At 49.8% G+C, this 20,819-nt stretch overlaps 2 protein-coding genes across 2 annotated transcripts; both read left to right on the forward strand.

Annotated features, from left to right (window-relative positions):
• Positions 1-446: 446 nt before the first annotated feature.
• Positions 447-11,013, forward strand: LOC104296820 (C-type lectin domain family 4 member D). Its single transcript, XM_009896671.2, has 6 exons — positions 447-519; positions 4,222-4,338; positions 7,846-7,938; positions 8,492-8,643; positions 9,840-9,961; positions 10,633-11,013. Exons 1-6 carry the CDS (start codon positions 453-455, stop codon positions 10,775-10,777), a joined length of 696 nt encoding a protein of 231 aa, XP_009894973.2. The 5' UTR covers positions 447-452; the 3' UTR covers positions 10,778-11,013.
• Positions 11,014-14,223: 3,210 nt separating this feature from the next.
• LOC104296819 (C-type lectin domain family 6 member A-like) lies at positions 14,224-20,154 on the forward strand. Its single transcript, XM_054163918.1, is given in 6 exon segments — positions 14,224-14,260; positions 15,156-15,251; positions 16,242-16,334; positions 19,261-19,412; positions 19,615-19,745; positions 19,995-20,154. Coding segments are annotated over 6 exon segments (669 nt in total).
• Positions 20,155-20,819: the final 665 nt, after the last annotated feature.

Genomic DNA, 20,819 nt, shown 5'->3' on the forward strand with positions numbered 1-20,819 from the left:
GCTTTGGGCAGTGCTGGGGGTTAAACTGGGCTCAGACCCAGGATATTTGCAAGCCAAAGAGCAATGGTGACATTACTAACAGACAGCAGAAAGCAGGAAGATGAGGGGAGAAGAGTTTAAAAAGGACAAAACCCAAGAGGTTTAAGAAAGGAAACATGTAAAATATGATATGAGGAAGAAGGGCTGCAACTTCCTTTTCAGTTGTCAGCTTCTCATTTTTCTTTCCTCTCTCAGAAGTTTTCGTAGTGCCAGGGCTGAGAAACCAAAGATTTGATCAGAGCATCTCTGAGATCTCAGGAGTTTGCCAGCACTTCCAGCGCAGCCTTCTTTGGTCCACAAAGGATGAATAAGCAGACAGAAAAGGTTCAGTAACTTCTTGATGTCTCCCTCTGGAACGAGGGACATATTAGGTGGCAAACCCAAGGAGAGGGAGCTGATCACTCGGTGGTTAAATGGCATCGGAAATCACCTATGCCGAGGTGAAGTTCAAGGATGCTTCCCCGGCTGCACAGGTCAAAGGTAAGCAGTGAATGGGTTACCCAGGGCAAGATGAACTGGGAGGGGGGGAACTGATGAACAAGGAACAGATTTTGTTCCTTCTGTGACTCTTGTTCCTATACTTGGTCTTGACAAATTGGTGAGAATAAGGAGTTGTCTGCCACTAAATGAGCAGGAGACTGGAGGAGTTTTGAAGTAAGAGAGTCGAGGAAGGTCTACAAAAGAAGAGGTGGCAACCTGTAGATGGTTTGTGTTGCAGCATGGACAAGGTGACTAATGAAAGCACAAACAACTGGTTTCAAGTGAGCATGAGGGAAAGTATTTGAGCTCCCTTAGTCCCCTGGTTGCAACACCAACAGTGATGACTGGTAGAGGGTCCAGGATGGGTGCTCAGCCCCCATACAATAGAGCTAGTAGCTGCCTCCTTAAACATGGGCGACAGCAATGTCAGCAAATAAACCCAATTCCTGCTTGCTACTGCTCTTGCCTCTGAGAGAGTGAGGCTATGAGACTACAGATTGCTGCTGGTGAAGAGAGCAGGAGTAGAGAACAACTGTGTCTCCTTACAGCTGAGCAGCCAGTTGCCCTCTGCAGCTTTGTGAGAGGTGGCACTGGCTGCAGAAACTTACTGCTCCGATGTCCTTGGTTAATTGAGAGATTGCTCTTCAGAGAAAAGAGACCCAAAAGTTAAAAGGAAGAACTGGCTTGAGAACAAAAGCCAAACCACCCTAAAATACATAGAAAAAGATTTATCTAAGACCTGGAGGAAGATTAACTTCTGTGAGGAACGCCTACCACTTCTAAGAAAATAATTGCCACACCAAAGGAACGATTTCTTTATTGCCATTAAAAGTCACAGTTGTAAAATGCTGTCTTTACTAGGGCTTGCTCAAATTTAAGGCATGCTCTGGTCAGCATGGATCCAGCAGTCATTATGCCACAAGTAGGAGCACACAGAGATACTCCATGTCTGGCCCATTGCTCCCACTCTGCAGAGCAGCAGGTCCAGCAGGGTGAAGGTATATGCACATAGATGAATGGAAGGATGAATCAATCAAGTGTTAGTGCTGCTAAGGATATTAACTTGCCTATCTACAGATTCATCTCAGTTTTGCAATCACAAACAGAGCAGGAATCAGCTCCAGGTTATCCCTTGCCTGCTCTGAGGCATGAGTCATGGAAATAATGAATGTACGTGCTGCTGGCTGACTTGAAAGCCCACTGGTTTAAATGCAACAAGGTTAGCTGCTTCTGGGTGTAGCCAGCATCTACACCATGCTGAGGTTCCCCATTTTGTTTCAAATGAACTTTTCCAAAGGGACCTGATCCAGGCATGTCTGCATGAGCTGCTGATGCCAGGCACAGGCTGTAAATCTGGCTGTGTGCTCAGGGTCTGTCTTTGGGCACACCTGCCCCAGCAATCACACATTCGTTGTAACTTATATTTGGAAGTCAGAGAAGTGTCCAGTATCACAGCACCACAGAATCAAAGTCTGGAAGGGACCTCCACAGATAGCTTAGTCCAACCCCCCTGCTAAAGTAGGTTGGCTTAGAGCAGGTTGCACAGGACTGCAATGTTCAGGTGGGTTTTGAAAGTCTCCAGGGAAGGAGACTCCACAATTTCTCTGGGCAGCCTGGTCCAGTGCTTTATTACCCTCACAGTGCAGAAGCTTTCTGTTATGTTTAAGTGAAACCTCCAATATTCTACTTTGTGCCTCTTTTCCCTTGTCACAGTATCACAGTCTCACAGTATAACTAAGGTTGGAAGAGACCCCAAGGATCATCAAGTCCAACCTGCCCCAACAGACCTCACGACTAGACCATGGCACCAAGTGCCACGTCCAATCTCCCCTTGAACACCTCCAGGGACGGTGACTCCACCACCTCCCTGGGCAGCACATCCCAATGCCAAACGACTCACTCAGTGAAGAACTTTCTCCTCACTTTGAGTCTAAACCTCCCCTGGCACAGCTTGAGACTGTGTCCCCTTGTTCTGGTGCTGGTTGCCTGGGAGAAGAGACCAACCCCTTCCTGTCTACAACCACCTTTCAGGTAGTTGTAGAGGGCAATGAGGTCTCCCCTGAGCCTTCTCTTCTCCAGGCTAAACAATCCCAGCTCCCTCAGCCTCTCCTCACAGGGCTATGCTCAAGGCCTCTCCCCAGCCTTGTTGCCCTTCTCTGGACATGTTCAAGTGTCTCAATGTCCTTCTTAAACTGAGGGGCCCAGAACTGGACACAGTACTCAAGGTCCTATGTCTAGACACCACTGAAAAGAGCCCATCCTCTTGACATCCTCTTGATATCCTTTAGATACTGATAAGCATTGATAAGATCCCTTCTCAGTCTTCTCCAGACTGAATAGCCCCAGCTCTCTCAGCTTGTCCTCCTTAGAGAGATGCTTTAGTCCCCTCATCAACTTTGAGGCTCCCTATCAGTCTCTGTCCAGTAGTTCCCTGTCTCTCTTGAACTGGGGGAGCCCAGAGCCATGCACAATGCACAACACTCCAGCCATGGCCTCATCAGGGCAGAGTAGATGGGGAGGAGAACCTCCTTCAGCATGCTGGCCACACTCTTCTTAATGCATCTGAGAACACTGTTGGCTGCCTTGGCCAGGAGGACGCATTGCTGGTAGCAATACTCTTGCACACAGTGGTAATGTCTCAGCCTCATGATATGCTGCTAGGACAAGAGTTATGGTTGAAAATGATTGAAAGCCTGAAGGAGTCTTGCTGCTCTGTTGTGCTTCTGAGTGGTTTCTCTGTCCATGCAGACTCCTTGTTGGCAATGGCATTTAGCAGCCTCTTCCAGGTGGGCTCGAGAGCTACCAAAATTGGCACTCACTGGAGGATGGGAAGGAGAAGGCAACAGCTAATCAAACAACATATGATCTGTGGCAGGAGATGGCAGAGACTACCAGGGTGTGTTTTACACCACAGTGCAGTTACAGCTCCTGCATTTCCAGCCAGGGTTTCCCAGGTAGAAACACTGGCATCTGTGTGGCACCACACTTGTTGCACGTGCCTAGAAGATGTTGGATTTCCATGCTGAATAACCAGCATACGCTCAACAGGTCTGTTGTGCTGTGATCCTGCTGGACACAATGCAAGCATTAAGCCACTGAGTGTGCACTTCTGTGCTTCAGTCACCCTGGTGAGCTGCCTGCATACTGGCAGTGTGTGCTCTGCCACCTGCGTGTGAGTGTGGGATGCACAGGGCTGACTCAGCACAAGTCTGTGGGCATGCAGCACACCACAAAATCATTTAGAAGTGGATTGGGCAAAGTAGGTAACTGGACTCCAGATCATGATCCAGGTCCTTGTTTTCACTGCAGACAAAAGTTCTAGCTAGAAGAACAGTTTGGCTGGAGAAATCTGGGTCTTGTCTTTCTGTGAATATTTTATCTTCTGATATCAAAAAATAATGCCTTTGGCCCCCAGGCTTTGGGAAGCAGTCAGAGGGCTTGCCCAAGCAGCAGGTTTCTGGAAGCCTTGCTTACTAGGCTTGGCTGACAGACACACCTGGCTGCTGGCAGACTGAGGGCTTCCCTGCTGACCAATGGAAGAGGTCTCTCTCTCAAGCTTATTATTAATAACAGACTCTCCTGAAGCTTCTTTACTTCTGTCTTGCACTGAGTCCTGCTGTCTCTTTACCCCACTTACTCACTTGGGCTTACTGAAGCATGGTAGACTGTGGTGTTGTGTTTGGTGTGTTCCTTCACTTTCAGTACCTCCCAAGACAAAGAAGTGTGAGCACCATCCTCAGAAATACCCAGCATGGCTCCCGTGGCTGATCTCGCTGCTGCTCTTCTTGGTGTGCCTTGCCCTTGCTATTGCTCTCCTTGGTGAGTATGTGCAAGCTGGTTGTAGGAGGGAGGTCTGGGGGAAGTGCTGGGAGTAAAGCAGAGAAATCAGAGCCCAGAGTCCCATATCTTCTTAACCAGGAGGCAACTTTTACTCAGAAAGGATTTTGTCATGAGAAAAGACATAAGCACCAATATTTGGGCTCAGAAAACCTGAATGTGGAACATTGGAAAGACATGTTGAGGAGCAGACTATTTGCTGGCTGCTTAAACATTGGGGATTTAAGGGTAGAGTTGTGACATGACTCAAGTTCTCTCTTGTAGGCCCAGCCAAACCATGTGTTTTGGCCAGCTGGTATGTGGAAGCTAGGACAACCACAGCATCATGCTAGATGGGTCTGTTATATCCATCCTCTGTCTTAGTACAGTGGGAAAGGTTGGGTGAAATGAGGCCTTTGGAGGGCTCTAGTCACCCTACTTGAAGCATGATGATCTTCAGCACTTCAGGGTTGTTTGGGCTTTCTGGGTCCTGGGCTTTTCTGCCCTGACTTTGTATATAGAATCTTAGAATGGCAGGGGTTGGAAGGGACCTCCAGGCCACTGCCAAAGCAGGGTCACCTTGGACAGGCCACACAGGAATGTGTCCAGGTGGGTTTTGAAAGTCTCTAGAGGAAGAGGCCTCACAACCTCTCTGAGCAGCATGGTCCAGTTCTCCATTACCTTCACAGTAAAGAAGTTTTTCCTCGTGTTGAAGTGGAATTTTGTGCCTTGCAATTTGTGCCTCTTGCCACAGGGCACCCCTGAAACAAGACCGGCTCCTTCTTCTTGGCAGCCACCCTTCAGATGTTTGTAAACATTAATAAGATCCCCTCTCAGCCCTCTCCAGGCTAAACAGCCTCAGGTCTCTCAGCCTTTCCTCATAAGGATGTTCTGTAGCCTTTATTACCCTTGTAGCCCTCCAATGGATTCTTGCCAGCATTTCCCTGTACCTGTTGAACTTAGGAGCCCAGAACTGGACACAACACTCTAGACATGATTTCACCAGGGTGGAGTAGAGGAAGAGGAGAATCTCCCTCGACCTGCTGGCCACACTCTTCTCCATACACCTCAGAATACCATAGGCCTTCTTGGCCACAAGGGCATGTTGCTGTCCCATGGGTAACTTTCTGTCCACCAGGACTCCAAGGTCCTTCTACATGGAGCTTGTCAGCATACATCCTCCAAATCTTCACCTGTTTACCCTGGGTCTTTTCAGTGTTCCCAGACTGTGTCCCCCCACCTTGCATGGCCTCTTTGGAACAGTGGAACAATTCTCTACCTCCATATCACACAAAAAGAACTTTATTACATTCAGCAAAGGGTGAAAAAAAATGGGGAGCAGAGCACCAGAGAGCTGAATCTGCACTTGAGCTCTCTAAGGTGATGGGACACACTTGGTGATCCAGTGGAAAAAATTTTCACAGTGCTGGCATCTCCAGCATCAGCTGCATGGTGCAGACCTCTCACCTTTTAGCATTAACTGCAGGATGCTCAAATAATTCATTGAAAAATTATTCTTGCACAGGGAGTTTGTGGAGATCACCATGAGAGTGGTGAAGCCCTGGAATGGGTTGTCCAGGGAGGTGTTTAAGACCAGGCTGGATGAGGCTCTGGCCAGCCTGATCTAGTGTGGGGTGTCCCTGCCCATGGCAGGGGGGTTGGAACTAGATGATCCTTGTGGTCCCTTCCAACCCTGACTGATAGTAGGATATGAGATTGTGCTCACTGCTCACTCCTGCTAACAACCATTTATGGCATGTTTGCACAAATTGCCAATAATAGACTCTGGGAGGGGGTTTATGGATAAATTGCTGCCCTTCCTTTTGCCATCAGTTCCCAAGTCCCTGCAGTTTGCATGGCTGGCTTCCCAGATGTGTCACTTCTCACAGGCAGGGTAGAGGAAGTCTAGAGTGGGCTCTTAGAGTCAGATGCTCTCTGGCCACCTGTTTTAATCTTAATGGCAAATGTGCTTGATGCTATCTAGCACTTTGACCCAGTGGAGTGACACTGCCATGAATTTAAATGGAAACACAAGGACAAATTGCACTTGGCAGAGGGTAGCAGGTGCCACACAGTGGAATCACCATACTGTGTGTGGCTCTCGCATCAGTCTCTGCAGTGTGCTTGGCATTGAGACACTCAGTGCCCCCAGAGATCAAGAAGGAATACATGGGTTAAAGCCAGCCCAGGCCTACTGGTCTGTTCAGAGATGTTTTTGTTAGTAGGTCAGGTTTTTACATAGAGGTTTTTTAAGCTAAGCCGTGTACACCCTTGCCCAACTCTAGTCTGCCTGACTTGGGAAGACACTGCCCTGCTTTAGTGGAATGAATGGTTATACAGCTGGCCAATTCACTCAGCTGACACAACTGCTTCATTCATGCAGCTGAACTAGAACACAGGCCTTTGTCGGGCCCCTTTGTGCTGAGATAAGGTCACCTTCCTTTGCAACAGGTGTGGTCAGTCACAGCCTGCCCTTGCCCATCTCCTCTGAGCCCTCTTCCATGATAAGTATTCACTACTTGGGTGCAGAAGCCTCTAGGATTCCTCTGCCCTCCTCACTGGTATTGATACTTCTAAGTTAAATAGTTGATAAAAGCAGACATCTGTATTGCTGAGCACATGCCAATCAGCTTCTAATCAATATCCCTGAGTATTTGAGTTGGTGATAAGTCCTTTGGGTAGTGAATGTGGCCTGCTGACCCCTGCCACTAGCACTGCATTATTTCCCCTGTAGTAGCCGGTAAGTCCTAGGAGCTCACTTTCCACCTTGGTTTCATCAGGTCTAGCTGTGTGTGGTTAGCTTCACCAGGGGAGTCTGTGGCTGATGAAACAGGCACATCTGATGTGTTACTCATCCAAACTGGATGTGGATGTCCAGCTTAGGAAGAGAGAAACTGTGCTGCTGAAGGACTGCTTTTTATTCCTTGATTGTAAAGGGATCTATTCAGGCAGCTTGGCTTTAGGTATCTACATGCTAAATGCTTGTGGCTGGGTGGAATCAAGCCCATCTTTTCTGGCATGTATTCAGCATGATGTTCCTTCCAGTCATCCCTCTACTCTGATGTGGAACAGTGTCTTTTTTCTGTCTAGGAGGACAGCCATACCACTATTTTTGGCCAGTTTTCTCAGAGCTGTGGACCAGGAGTCCACTAACCCCACACCTTTAGCTGCACAGCACCCCAGGGGATCTGATGGCAGCTGCTTGGTGCTACAGGCTGGATATGGCCACTAGGTGCTCTTTGGGTGGGTCACAGGCATCTCTAGCTTTGTTGAGCAGGTCATCCTGGTTGGATCCTATCAGTCAGTGGGCAAAGGAGTCCTTGCAGGCAGCTGTGGGGTGCCGGGAGCAGAAATGCTCCTTCTGAGAGGCTGGCAGCTACCCCTTGTGAAATGGAAAGGCAGCTGGAGGAGAGGTGATGCTCAGAGGGGAAATATGAGTGAAGCCTGGAGATGGTGTGTGAGGAGTCAAGAGGAAGGTCTCTTTCTGCTGCCTTTCTTCTCCCTTTCCAGCTGCTTCCTTCTGCCCTAGCGGTGACCAGCCCACAGCCCTGCAGCAGACATTCATGGAGTGGCGATGCATGTCAGCACTGCCACAAAGCAAAGGTCAGTAGTGCTGGCAAGGGCACAGGAGGTCCTTAGGATGGGGACAATGAATGCTGAGGTCTGCTCTGACAGCAAGTAACAGTGGGAGCAGACTCCTGAGAGGCAGACTCCAGAGGTGGGAAGGATTTCCTGCTAACAACTTAGAGGGAGGAGAGGGCCACGTTAATGATGTCCTAGAGGGCTGGGTGGCTGTGAGCACTGATAAAACAAAAGGGATAACATCAGGTGGCACAGGAAAGGTTAAATTTCCCTCTAGTCAGGGAAAGAAGCAGTATCTCCTGTTCCCTTGGGCTAAAGGCTCGAAGGAAACTGTACAAAGAGAAGTCAAACTGTATCACCAAAAGAACTTTGTCAAGACCTGAGATCATGTTACAAGATCACCACTGGTTTGTGTGCTCAGAGCTCACTGGTCATACCCCAAAGCAATGGGAAGAAACACCTCTACTGTTTTTTCAAGCACTTCCTTTGAGGGAAAGTGGAACATGAGCATCACCCTTGGCATGGGCAGCTCTCTTGTTACCAGCATTCATCAGTGTGGTCTCTTCCCACACAGGGCTAGGCTGGAAGTGCTGCCCGAGGGACTGGAAACTCTTTCAGGAAAGCTGCTATTACCTCTCCAGTGATAAACTCTCCTGGGCTGAGAGTGAGCAGAACTGCACTGGGATGGGTGCCCACCTGGTGGTGATCAACAGCAAAGCAGAGCAGGTATGTGCAGGGCTGAGAGAAGGACACAGCAGCCAGAGACACAGAACCATGTCTTGGAGGGGACTGAGTGTCCCTGCTTGTGCTGCAAGGGAGAAGACATGAGAAGAAGGGTGGTGGTGAATGGACATAAATCCAGTTGGCAGAGGGTCACTACTGGTGGTCTTCAGGGCTCACTGCTGGGGCCAGTTCTCTTTATTATCTTTATCAGTGACCCTGATGAGGGGATTGAGTGCACCCTCAACAAGGGTGCAGATGATATTAAGTTGGGTGAGAGCGTTGATCTGTGTGAGAGTAGAAAGGCTCTGCAAAGGGATCTGGACAGGCTGGATTGATAAACTGAGATCAGTAGTATGATGTTTAACAAAGCCAAGTGCCAGATCCTGTGCTTGGGTCACAACAGCCCCATGCAGTGCACCAGGCTTGGGACAGAGTGGCCAGAAAGTTGCCTGGCAGAAAAGGACCTGGGGGTGCTGGGTGACAGCTGACTGAACATGAGCCTGCAGTGTGCCCAGGTGGCCAAGAAGGCCAGCAGCATCCTGGCCTGTATCAGGAACAGTATGGCCAGCAGGAGTAGGGAAGTGGCAGTGCTCCTGTACTAAGCACTGGTGAGGCCACCCACATCTGGAACACTGTGTTCAGTTCTGAGCCCCCCACTACAGGAAAGATGTCCAGAGTAGGGCAATGAAGCTGGTGAAGGGTCCAGTGAGCAAGTTGTACGAGGAGTGGCTGATTATTTAGTCTGTAGAAGAGGAGGCTGAGCAGAGACCTCATTGCTCTCTACAACTACCTAAAAGGAGGTTGTAGTGAGGTGGGGGTCAGCCTCTTTTCCCTAGCAACAAGTGATGGGACAAGAGAAAATGCCCTCAAGTTGTACCATGGGAGGTCTAGATTGGATATTAGGAAAGATTTGCATGGTCAGGCACTGGAACAGGTTGCCCTAGGAGGTGATGGGAGTCACCATCCCTGGGAGTCTTCAAAAAATGTGTGGACATGGCATTCTGGGACATGGTTTCATGTCCATGGTGGTCTTAGGTTGCTCTTAGAGGTCTTTCCCAACTGATTCTATGACATGTCTTTTCTGCATCACTTCAGTACCAGCTTCCCTCTGCCACCAGCCCCACCCCACGTGGAACTCCTGCTGCCTCCCTCTGCTTAGTCCTGCACCTCATGGACACTGCACTCTCTTTGATTTCCAGAATTTCCTCTCTAAGGAGCTGCAAAAATATAGAAAAGGAGAGAACTACTACATTGGTCTGAAAGCACAGGAGCTGGAAGGGTGGCACTGGGTGGACCAGACTCCATTTAATGAGACAGCAGCGTGAGTATCCTTACATGGAGAACCTTTGGTGGTAGTGCAAGAAAGTACAGGAGATGTAAGGGTGTCTGAGACTGGAGAGGCCTCTGGTGAGAGGTCAGCCATGGAGCAGCAGAGGGCTGTGTTCACAACGGGCTGAGGTTCTCAGTGCCCCATCCTTGCACCAGTCATTATCTACCTGTGACATGGCCATCAATGCTGTAGGCACAGAGGAAGCTGTGTCTTGCCAGCAGGAAGAATCCTTCAGAGAGGTCCAAGTTGGTCTGACCTCCATAGTGCCCCTACCACGCACCATAATATGCATGGGCACAGCCAGCGCTGTGATGCTGTGAAAGAGATGGAGCACAGCTCTCGCCGTGTCTTCTTGTGGAGGATAAACTTGCCCTGGAGGCAGAAACATGCCTTTGCTGAGTGTGAAATGCATGGAGTGAGCAGTGGTGGGCAGCTTGCCCAAGCAGTACTGAGGAGGACTCTGCCTGGCTGTAGGAAGAAGGCAGGGTTCCACACGAGGCTGGTGCCAGGGGATTATCAGCACAGGAGGAGCAGTATTGTGTCTGTTCATAAATTAGCATCTGGAATTTCTCTCTCTCTCCTGCAAGCCTTGCATCCTGCTGAGGCTTTTCCAGCAGCACTCTCCAGGGTGCACTGAAGACTAATGCCTGTCTCTGTTCCAGGTTCTGGAGGATAGGTGAACCAAGCCATACGTATGGTGAAGACTGTGTTGTCATCCATAGGTTTTCAGAGGCACCCAACAACTGGAATAATGTTGGATGCTGGAATCGTCATCGAATCTGTGAAGCTGCAGCAGTTACTGTTTGATGGAGATGCTCTCATCCTGATGAGCAGTGTGCTGGGAACGGTGCAGAGCTGTGCTGGGTGGGGTACAGGGCCTAGAGCCTGCCCCTTCGCTCTGCTGGGTGGAACGATGCAACTGGAAGTGATGTTACCTTGTGTCCAGCATCACCAGTGCGTGTAATAGCTCAGGGAACACATGGAGGTAACCAAAACAGGTCCTGGGCTCTTGGGTTCTCTTCTCTCTGAGTGGGTTCAGCAGTCACTGGCTGAAGAGATGTTGACTCACAAGAGATGTTGACTTCTCCAGGCATAAGAGACCGGAATGGAATTAAAATGTTCAGAGCTGCAATTCCCTTTGTGTCCTTGAGCAGAGATGTCTGCTCTTTGCTGAGTCCCACAGAGAATGTCCTCTAGTTGCACCAGTTTTGCTGAATAAATACTTAATTCTTAGAGAAGAGAAAATACAGTGTCAGACCAATGAAGAAGGCTCTGTGCTGTGTCGCTCTCTCTTTCCTTCTCTAAGCTGTGGGTGTTTCGTGTAATCAAAGAACCACACAACGGTGCCCCAGTCAGAAACTGAGCCCCACACATCTGCTTGCTCACTGGCCTGCCACCCCCACCCCATTGGATGGGAAGGAGAATCAGGAGGGGGAAAAAAAAGTAACAAATAAAAAAGGCAAACCCCTGTGAGCTGAGATAAGCAGAGTTCAACAGAACAGCACCAAGAGAGAAGAAACAACAGGAATAACAATAATGCTGATGTAGTAACACATAAACCCAAGTTCTTACCCCAAACAAAATCTCCTTGAGCTACACATCAGACTTCTCCATCCTCCCACATCATCTACCAGGTGCACCAAAGTCCTTAAGCAAAAGCAACCCCATAGATAATTTTACTTTTGCCTGAAGCAGGACTAACCCAAACTGCCTTCCCTAATAGGTTCTTTGTGGGCACTCTGGGGTCTTTATCATAGAATCATAGAATGGTCTGGGTTGGAAAGGAGCTCCACAGGTCATCTAGTCCAACCCCATCTGCAGTAAGCAGGAGCATCCTCAACTAGATCAGGCTGCCCAAAGCCTAGTGGCTATGTTTGCAGTTATTCAGTGATTGCTTCCACCACGGTGAGCTCCTGGCACTTGCCATGGTGAGTGTGTGGCAGTGTGCTGTGGGCAGCCTGCCAGGCTTCCCCACGCTCACATTTCAGCTGCTTGACTGCAGCAGGTGTTTCACATTCATGGGTTTACCTGTGCAACAGTCTCCATGGTTAAGGCCACCCCTCAAGCTCAAGCATGTTGCACCTTTTCCTCGATGACCTGAGGTGCCATGTGCCCACCAAGCTGTAGACATTCAACTCTTTTGTTGCAGTCCAAATCCACCTGAGCCACTTCAGTCTCAGCAGCTTGATCCACCTGCTCCTTGTTTTGACAGGTTTAGTGCAGGGGAGACCTTATTGCTCTCTACAACTACCTGAAGGGAGGTTGTAGCCAGGTGGGGGTTGGTCTCTTCTCCCAGGCAAGCAGCACCAGAACAAGAGGACACCGTCTCAACCTGTGCCAGGGGAAGTTTAGGCTGGAGGTGAGGAGGAAGTTCTTCCCAGAGAGAGTTGTTAGCTATTGGAATGTGCTGCCCAGGGAGGTGGTGGAGTCACTGTCCCTAGAGGTGTTCGAGGGGGGATTGGATGTGGCAGTCAGGAGAAGCTGTGCTCATGCTCATCTGAGGACAATCCATCACAGTATCACCAAGGTTGGAAGAGACCTCAAAGATCATCAAGTCCAACCTGTCACCACAGACCTCATGACTAGACCATGGCACCAAGTGCCACGTCCAATCCCCTCTTGAACACCTCCAGGGATGGGGACTCCACCACCTCCCTGGGCAGCACATTCCAATGGCAAATGACTCTCTCAGTGAAGAACTTTCTCCTTATCTCCAGCCTAAACTTCCCCTGGCACAGGTAGAGACTGTGTCCTCTTGTTCTGGTGCTGGTTGCTAGAGAGAAGAGACCAACCCCCTCCTGGCTACAACCTCCTTTCAGGTAGTTGTAGAGGGCAATGAGGTCACCCCTGAGCCTTCTCTTCTCCAGGCTAAGCAACCCCAGCTCCCTCAGCCTCTCCTCACAGGGCTGTGCTCAAGGCCTCTCCCCAGCCTTGTTGCCCTTCTCTGGACACCTTCAAGTCTCTCAATGTCCTTCTTAAACTGAGGGGCCCAGAACTGGACACAGGACTCAAGGTGTGGCCTAAACCAGTGCAGAGTCCAGGGGCACAATGACCTCCCTGCTCCTGCTGGCCACACTATTCCTGATGCAGGCCAGGATGCCATTGGCCTTCTTGGCCACCTGGGCACACTGCTGGCTCATGTTTAGGTAGCTGTCAATCAGCACCCCCAGTTCCCTTTCTGTTTGGCAGCTCTCCAGCCACTCCAACCCCAGCCCTTTTATCCTTAGGGATACATTATCCTTCGGGTTTTGAATCCAGTCCCCTTGAGCAGTGCTGGAGCCATCACATATGGTTGTACCTTTTTGCATGACCAAGTAAAACTTGATCCCCTGTGACCTCCAGCTCCATAATGACAGCTCATGTGCAACTCTTCATTCAAAGCTTCATCCTCTGCTCCTGAATGATTAGTTGAAACCAGTGTTGACAAGTTCTTTTTTGTGCACTGTGTGACTGGGCTCAGGTTTGACATGGGGACTTGCCCAGACCTGGGCACAGACAAACCTTCCTGCCATTTTTTGACTGCCTTTAGTGGAATGTTCTGAGGTACTTTTCTAGCAAATGAATAGAATAGAATAGAATAGAATAGAATAGAATAGAATAGAATAGAATAGAATAGAATAGACCAGGTTGGAAAAGACCTTTGAGATCATCAAGTCCAACCTATCACCCAACACCATCTGATCAACTAAACCATGGCACCCAGTGCCCCACCCATGTACTCACCACGAGAGGCTGGAAAAGACAGCTCTGAGATCATCAAGCACAACTGTCAATCCAACACCACCATATCCATTGAGCCATGTCCCAAAGTGCCATGTCTACATGTTTTTGAATACTTCCAGGGGTGGTGGCTCCACCCTGAGCATCCTGTTCCCATAAGAACAAACACCAGAGAGGTAAGAGCAGTGGAGTGTCCTGTGAAGCTGCATGAGTATGTGCAAAGGGAGGTGGTCTGGCCTGGAATGATGCTGCTCTTCCTCTGTTTTCTTTTGCCTCTATGACTTTCTGTGTTGCAACAAACATCTTGTGAAATGTTCTGGCAGAGAAATGCTGAAAGTTTCCCCATCTCCATGTGCTGTGGGGAACACCCAAGACAGGCACAGCTTTCTCTGCATACCAGCGTAGAGACTGTAGAGGCTCCTCATTAGTGAGGGAATTGTCCTAGTGCAGCCCTCTGTGCAGGAGGAAGGCTGCATTTGTGGCCACGGTGGAAATGTGAATTCCTGGAGAAGAGTGATACTGTAGCAGAGATAATGAACTGCCGAGGGACAGTCAGGCATGGAGCTGCAGGTAACCACAAACCCTTTATTTCTGTCCTCTTGTAAAAGAAGGGGGAGGTGAGGGGAAATTCAGGGTTGGGATAGATAACAGTCATTATACAGTGGCTGGCCTCGTACCCGGAGAGGGGGCTTAGCAAAGCAGCAGAAGAGCAAAGCAGCAGATGAGGGAACTAGGGAGTGCCTGGGCTAGCAGCATGACCTGTTTCCCAGAGTCAGGGGGAATGAAAGTCCAGGCAGACTGTGGTGTGCTACCCCCTTCAGTGTCTTTTCTGTAAATGATGGGGCTGAGGAGTGCTATCCTACTGCCATAAACCAGCCAAAACAATCAGCACCAAGCTGAGCAGAAGTCACTGCTCCTATCTCTGCTGTCTCAGAGGAGAACCAAGAGAGGGCTCTTCCAAGAGCCTCAAAGTGCCCATCCTCTGTGTGGAAGCAATCTTGTATGTGCCTGCCTCCGCAAACACTGAGCTGGACAACCATTCCTTTGAGTGACCATATGCTGTCAAATAAAAAGGCTTGGGTGTTAGAGCCAAAATAGAGCTAACTGAAAGAAAGAGGCTCTAAAGAGAGGTAAAGAGGGAGGTCTGGAAAGACAAGGGCAAGAGGACAAGGAAGATGTGTTGAGGAGAAAAGGGGTGTGACAGGATGAAGAAAGAAAGAGTGTGGTTTAGCAAGAGTACAGACAGGGCTTGTGACAAAAAGTGAAATAAAAGAGCAATGCCAGGGCAGCCACTCTGCTGTCCTACTCTGTGGCATGACCCACTTCTAATGATGAGCACCAGGACCTGGTTACAGCATCTGTTGGGCTCCCCAGTCCTTGGAAATTGGGTCCCAGGAGGTTGCAGGGGTACAGGTACCCCCAGCTCTGGGCTGGGGGATTCCTACTCTTGCCTTGTGTTTTTCAGGCCCAGCAGAAGGGAGGAGCTGCTCCTGGCTGAACCCCTGGTTCTTCCTTGGTTTTGTCCTTGCCATCAAAACTGCCTTTGTAACCATCTGCCTTGGTGGGTTGCAGGGTCCTGTAATTCCCCCGTGGTGAAAGGAGCAGTTTTCTGCTATGCTTGTCTCTCTGCCAGCATGCAAATGTCCTTCACTCAAACAGCCATTTCTGCTGTCCCTCTCCTGCCTCTGCCCTCAGTCAGTGAGTAGGGTTCCTTCCACAGCTAAGGTTCATCCCCTGACAGGGCCTTCTCACTTGTCCTCTCACTTTCCCACCTGGCTGAATAAAGCCAGTCCAGGATCTCACCAGCCAGTTTCTGCCCTCTCACCAGGAGCTGAGAGGTCTCTTTGGTGTTAGAGGGCATCTGAGTAGGTTCCTAAAGGTCTGGCTGTTGGATGTTGGCTCTCCTAACCTGGTCTCTCAGTGCTGCATGTGCAGCCAAGGAGCCAGTGTGATGTCCTTGGAAATACTCAGGCCAGGCCATCTATATTTTAGCAGACTGGGAGCAGAATTCATCAAAATGCTTCAGATGCATCCCACCCACACTGCCTGCACTGACTGGAACAGAAATCCTTTGCTTGTACTGTCCTGAACCACTCTTCTGTGTTGCTTCTTAACTCCCTTGAGTGAGGCCTCAGCACTCAGCAGTTCTACCCCTTCTTGGTAATGGTAAAAGTGCTGCTCTAAATCTGCCATACCTGGGAAGAGTGAGTGAATGTAACACTAACATTCCACCTTTACAGAGCTTATCCCATGACTTTTTTGACCCTTTCCTGACCCCATCCTCAAAGGATGTCAACTGGCAAAACCAGTCTCTCAGGCAAAATAGGTGAGAAGAGCTCACCTGCTCAATGCCTCTTCAAAGGAGGACCAGACAAGGGGGAGAAGTGGCCTGCTGTTTCTCATCTTCTTGATCAATCCACATTTCAGAGCTTGCTGATGTGTCAGTCTCTCGGGGGGTTCTCAGCCAGAAGGTGGTGGATAGCACAGAGTGCCCTTGAAGGAGGAGAAAAGGGTGACATTAGCACTTTCCTTCTCTTTCCTTTCTTCCCAGTGGTTTTCCTTCATGGAAACTATGGCCAGTGCCAGGCTCTGCTGCAGAATGCTCCAGAATGGTGCTGCGTTCCCAGTGCATCTGCAGGAAACGGTGAGTGATGATAAGATTCTTATGAGCAACACTAAGAACCTCACCAACATTTTTTGTGAGGCTGGAGTGTCAGATAGAGCTGGATTGTTTGAAGGAAGCTGGAGAACTGAGGGAAGAAAATGCTGTACTACTTAACTGTATTCAGGATACTAGGAAAATATCTTCTGGGCCAATAAAAGAGGATGGGTTGTTCTGGACCTACCTTTGGCTACCCTTACTGCTCTTCCCCTCTCACTGGCCTTCACACAACCCCTCAGCTGGTAGTCCAAGTCACTAATCTCACTCCATGTGTTTCATCCTACTGTAAGTGCTGGTTCAGTCAATCTCCACTCCCTGTGCTTGCTCACTGCTTGCTCATGGAAGCCTCATGGGCAGTGTAACAAAAAGAGTTTAGAGTAGCTGGGGGGCTGGGCTGCAGTCACACATGGAATCATAGAACTGTCAGGGTTGGAAGGCACCTCAAGGAGCATCTAGTTCCAACCCCCCTTCCATGGGCATGGACATCATAGAATAGAATAGAATAGAATAGAATAGAATAGAATAGAATAGAATAGAATAGAATAGAATAGAATAGAATAGAATTAACCAGGTTGGAAAATACCTCAGAGATCATCGAGTCCAACCTATCACCCAACACCATCTAATCAACTAAACCATGGCACCAAGTGCCTCATCCAGTCTCCTCTTTATCACCTTCAGTGATGGTGACTCCACCACTTCCCTGGGCAGCACATCCCAATGGCAAATCTCTCTTTCTGTGAAGAACTTCTTCCTAACATCCAGCCTGAACCTCCCCTGGCACAGCTTGCCCAGAGCCAAATCCAGACTGGCCTTAAAAACCTCCAGGGATGAGGCTTCTACCACCTCCCTGGGCAACCTGTGCCAGTGTCTCACTACCCTCATGGGGAAGAACTTCCCAACATCCAATACCCATTTCTACTTTTTCCCATTCCCCCAGTCCTATCGCTCCCTGACACCCTCAAAAGTCTCTCCCCAGCTTTCTTGGAGCCCCCTTCAGATTCTGGAAGGCCACAATTAGGTCTCCTCAGAGCCTTCTCTTCTCCAGACTGAACAGCCCCATGGCAAGTGCCAGAATTCCTGCAGTGCAAATTCCCAAACTAATTTCAGAGATCTTTCCTCTTGCAGCCTTGAGCTTTGAGAGAATGTCTCTGCAGGTTTTTAATCTGCCATGTGACTTCCTGGCTACAAGGCAAACCTCTAGGAAAAGCTTGCTAGTGTAAGAACCTGACTGTGGTGGCAGCAAGACTGTCAGAGCACTTTACTGTACCTCTCTGCCAATCTGCATGTGCAGAGAGCTGAGCACTTGGACAACACTTCTCTGATGGACCTGGGGGTGCTGATTGACAGCCGCCTAAACATGAGCCAGCAGTGTGCCCAGGGGGCCAAGAAGGCCAATGGCATCCTGGCCTGCATCAGGAACAGTGTGGCCAGCAGGAGCAGGGAAGTCATTCTGCCCTGGACTCAGCACTGATTAGGCCACACCTTGAGTCCTGTGTCCAGTTCTGGGCCCCTCAGTTTAAGAAGGACATTGAGAGAAGGGCAACAAGGGCAACAAGGCTGGGGAGGGGTCTGGAGCACAGCCCTGTGAGGAGAGGCTGAGGGAGCTGGGGTTGCTTAGCCTGGAGGAGAGGAGGCTCAGGGGTGACCTCATTGCTCTCTGCAACTACCTGAAGGGAGGTTGTAGCCAGGTGGGGGTTGGTCTCTTCTCCCAGGCAACCAGCACCAGAACAAGAGGACAGTCTCAAGCTGCACCAGGGGAAGTTTAGGCTGGAGGTGAGGAGAAAGCTCCTCACTGAGAGAGTCATTGGCCATTGGTATGTGCTGCCCAGGGAGGTGGTGGAGTCACCGTCCCTGGAGGGGTTCAAGAGGGGACTGGATGTGGCACTTGGTGCCATGGTCTAGTCATGAGGTCTGTGGTGACAGGTTGGACTTGATGATCTTTGAGGTCTCTTCTAGCCTTGGTGATACTGTGATTGTCCTCAGATGAGCATGAGCCAACTACTTCCCATCTTGCTTCCTCAGGAAGGGCAAGGCAGAAACTGCATCTCTCAGCAAAAAGGGTCTACATTAACAGGCAGAACAGACAGAGAAACTTCCACCTACAGGGTTCTCAAACACTGCAATAGGCTCCTCTGGGAGGTGGTTAAGTCCCCATCACTGCAGGGGTTCAAAGACACAGCGATGTGATGCAGAGTGATGTGGTAGACAATGGTTGGAGTGGAGTCAAGGATCTCCAAGTGTTTTTGTGAACAAAATGCTTCTACAAAAGGCACTTCAGGGAGGGGTCCTCTGCCAGCAGCCTGTTAGGCTGTTGGCAAATTTACTTCTGGAGTATAGCAGAAAGTGTTTACCTCTGTACAGGTTAAAGGTGTGGTTCAAACTCCCTCTCTAACACAGAATCACAGACTGGTAGGAGTTGGAAGAAACCCTTGAGGATCATCTAGCCCAGCTTCCCTGCCAGAGCAGGTTCACCTAGATCATGTTGCACAGGACTGCAATGTCCAGGCAGCTTTAGGAAGTCTCCAAGGAAGGAGACTCCACAGCCTCTCTGGGCAGCCTGTTCCAGCACCCACTCAGGGAAGTTTTTATTTATGTTTAAGTGAAGCCTCCTGTGCTCTGGTTTGTGCCCATTGCCCCTTGTCCTGTCACTAGGCACCACTGAAAACAGCTCAGCCCTATCCTCTTGATCCCCATCCTTTAAATATTGATAAACACTGCTAAGAATTCCCTCCCAGTCTTCTCTCTTCCAGGTTAAAGAGCCCCAGGTCTCTCAGCCTCTCCTCACCAGAGAGATTCTCCAGTCCCCTCATCACCCTAAACCCTGGGACTCTGCACTGAGCTCACAGAGATGGAAGAGAGAGCATCTTGTTCAAAAGCAGGATTTTATCTTTTTCCTCTTCCACAGGGGAGAAGTGGATGTGCTGCCCAGATGGCTGGAGACCCTTTCAAGAGAAGTGCTATTATCTATCCTCTGATAAGATGTCCTGGTCTGAGAGTGAGCAGAACTGCACTGGGATGGGTGCCCACCTGGTGGTGATCAACAGCAAAGCAGATTAGGTATGTGCAGGGCTGAGAGAAGGACACAGCAGCCAGAGACACAGAGCCCTGCCTTGGAGGGGACTCAGAGCCCCTGCTTTTGCTGCAAGTGAGGGGGCATCCTTTTTCTGCATCCCTTCTGCCCCCAGCCCCACCCGTTGGGAATTCCTCCTGCCTCCCTCTGCTCAGTCCTGCCCCTCACAGACATCCTGGTTTTTTCCAGGAGTTCCTCTCCAGTGTGGCAAAAGGAATATTTACTAAGGACTATGAAGCAAAATACTACATAGGCTTAACTGCTTATGAAAACAGGCAGTGGCAATGGGTGGCCCAGACTCCATACCAGCCGGCAGACACGTGAGTATTCCAGGGGAGTGAGGAAGCTCCTGGCATTCACAGCTCCCAGTCCAAGTGACTAAGACAGTGTCTGAGGCAGGTACGTATCAGAGAGGGATCTCTGCCTCCAACTGCCCTGTAAGTCAGAGCACTGCACTGGTTTTCTAGGCAAAACTATGACTCCTGATCCTTGTCACAGCAGCCTCACTCCTCCTTTTCCACAGCTGCATGATGTTGATGCACACCCAACAGAGGAACTCTCTTTTACAGGTTCTGGAAGCCTGGGGAACCCAATTTACTCTTTGCAGAAAAATGTGCTGCAATTCACATCAAGGGAAACACAGACTCCAGCACTTACTATAACTGGAATAACATCCTTTGCTTCACAAACTGCTACCGAATTTGTGAGCTGGCAGCCAGGTTCATCTAAGGATGGAAACGCCGCTTGGAATGAGGGACCCGAAGGAGCATCCCACAGAAAGGGCAGCTCATGAAAGAGCTGATGAAAATCAGGCCTGAGTTCACATAAACACTTTGTCTTGTGATTCAGGGTGAGCAAGCCTGACAGAGAATTCCAGTTCTTGCTTACAGTGTCACCAAGGTTGGAAGAGACCTCCAAGATCATCAAGTCCAACCTGTCACCACAGACCTCATCACTAGACCATGGCACCAAGTGCCACATCCAATCCCCTCTTGAACACCTCCAGGGATGGGGACTCCACCACCTCCCTGGGCAGCACATTCCAATGGCAAACGACTCTCTCAGTGAAGAACTTTCTCCTCACCTCCAGCCTAAACCTCCCCTGGCACAGCTTGAGACTGTGTCCTCTTGTTCTGGTGCTGGTTGATAGAGAGAAGAGACCGACTCCTTCCTGCCTACAACCACCAGTTGTAGGCAGTTGTGGACAGCAATGAGGTCTCCCCTGAGCCTCCTCTTCTCCAGGCTAAGCAACCCCAGCTCCCTCAGCCTCTCCTCACAGGGCTGTGCTCAAGGCCTCTCCCCAGCCTCGTTGCCCTTCTCTGGACACCTTCAAGTGTCTCAATGTCCTTCTTAAACTGAGGGGCCCAGAACTGGACACAGGACTCAAGGTGTGG

This window comes from Dryobates pubescens, chromosome 8 (genome assembly GCF_014839835.1).
Source record: "Dryobates pubescens isolate bDryPub1 chromosome 8, bDryPub1.pri, whole genome shotgun sequence".
Taxonomy (NCBI): domain Eukaryota; kingdom Metazoa; phylum Chordata; class Aves; order Piciformes; family Picidae; genus Dryobates; species Dryobates pubescens.

Excerpts from the sequence above, each read along its gene's own strand:
- LOC104296820 (XM_009896671.2), top strand. The coding sequence starts at position 453 with ATGGCATCGGAAATCACCTATGCCGAGGTGAAGTTCAAGGATGCTTCC. Across the intron at positions 8,644-9,839 it reads TCAACAGCAAAGCAGAGCAG|AATTTCCTCTCTAAGGAGCT; the intron begins GTATGTGCAGGG and ends TTTGATTTCCAG. Across the intron at positions 9,962-10,632 it reads CCATTTAATGAGACAGCAGC|GTTCTGGAGGATAGGTGAAC; the intron begins GTGAGTATCCTT and ends TCTCTGTTCCAG.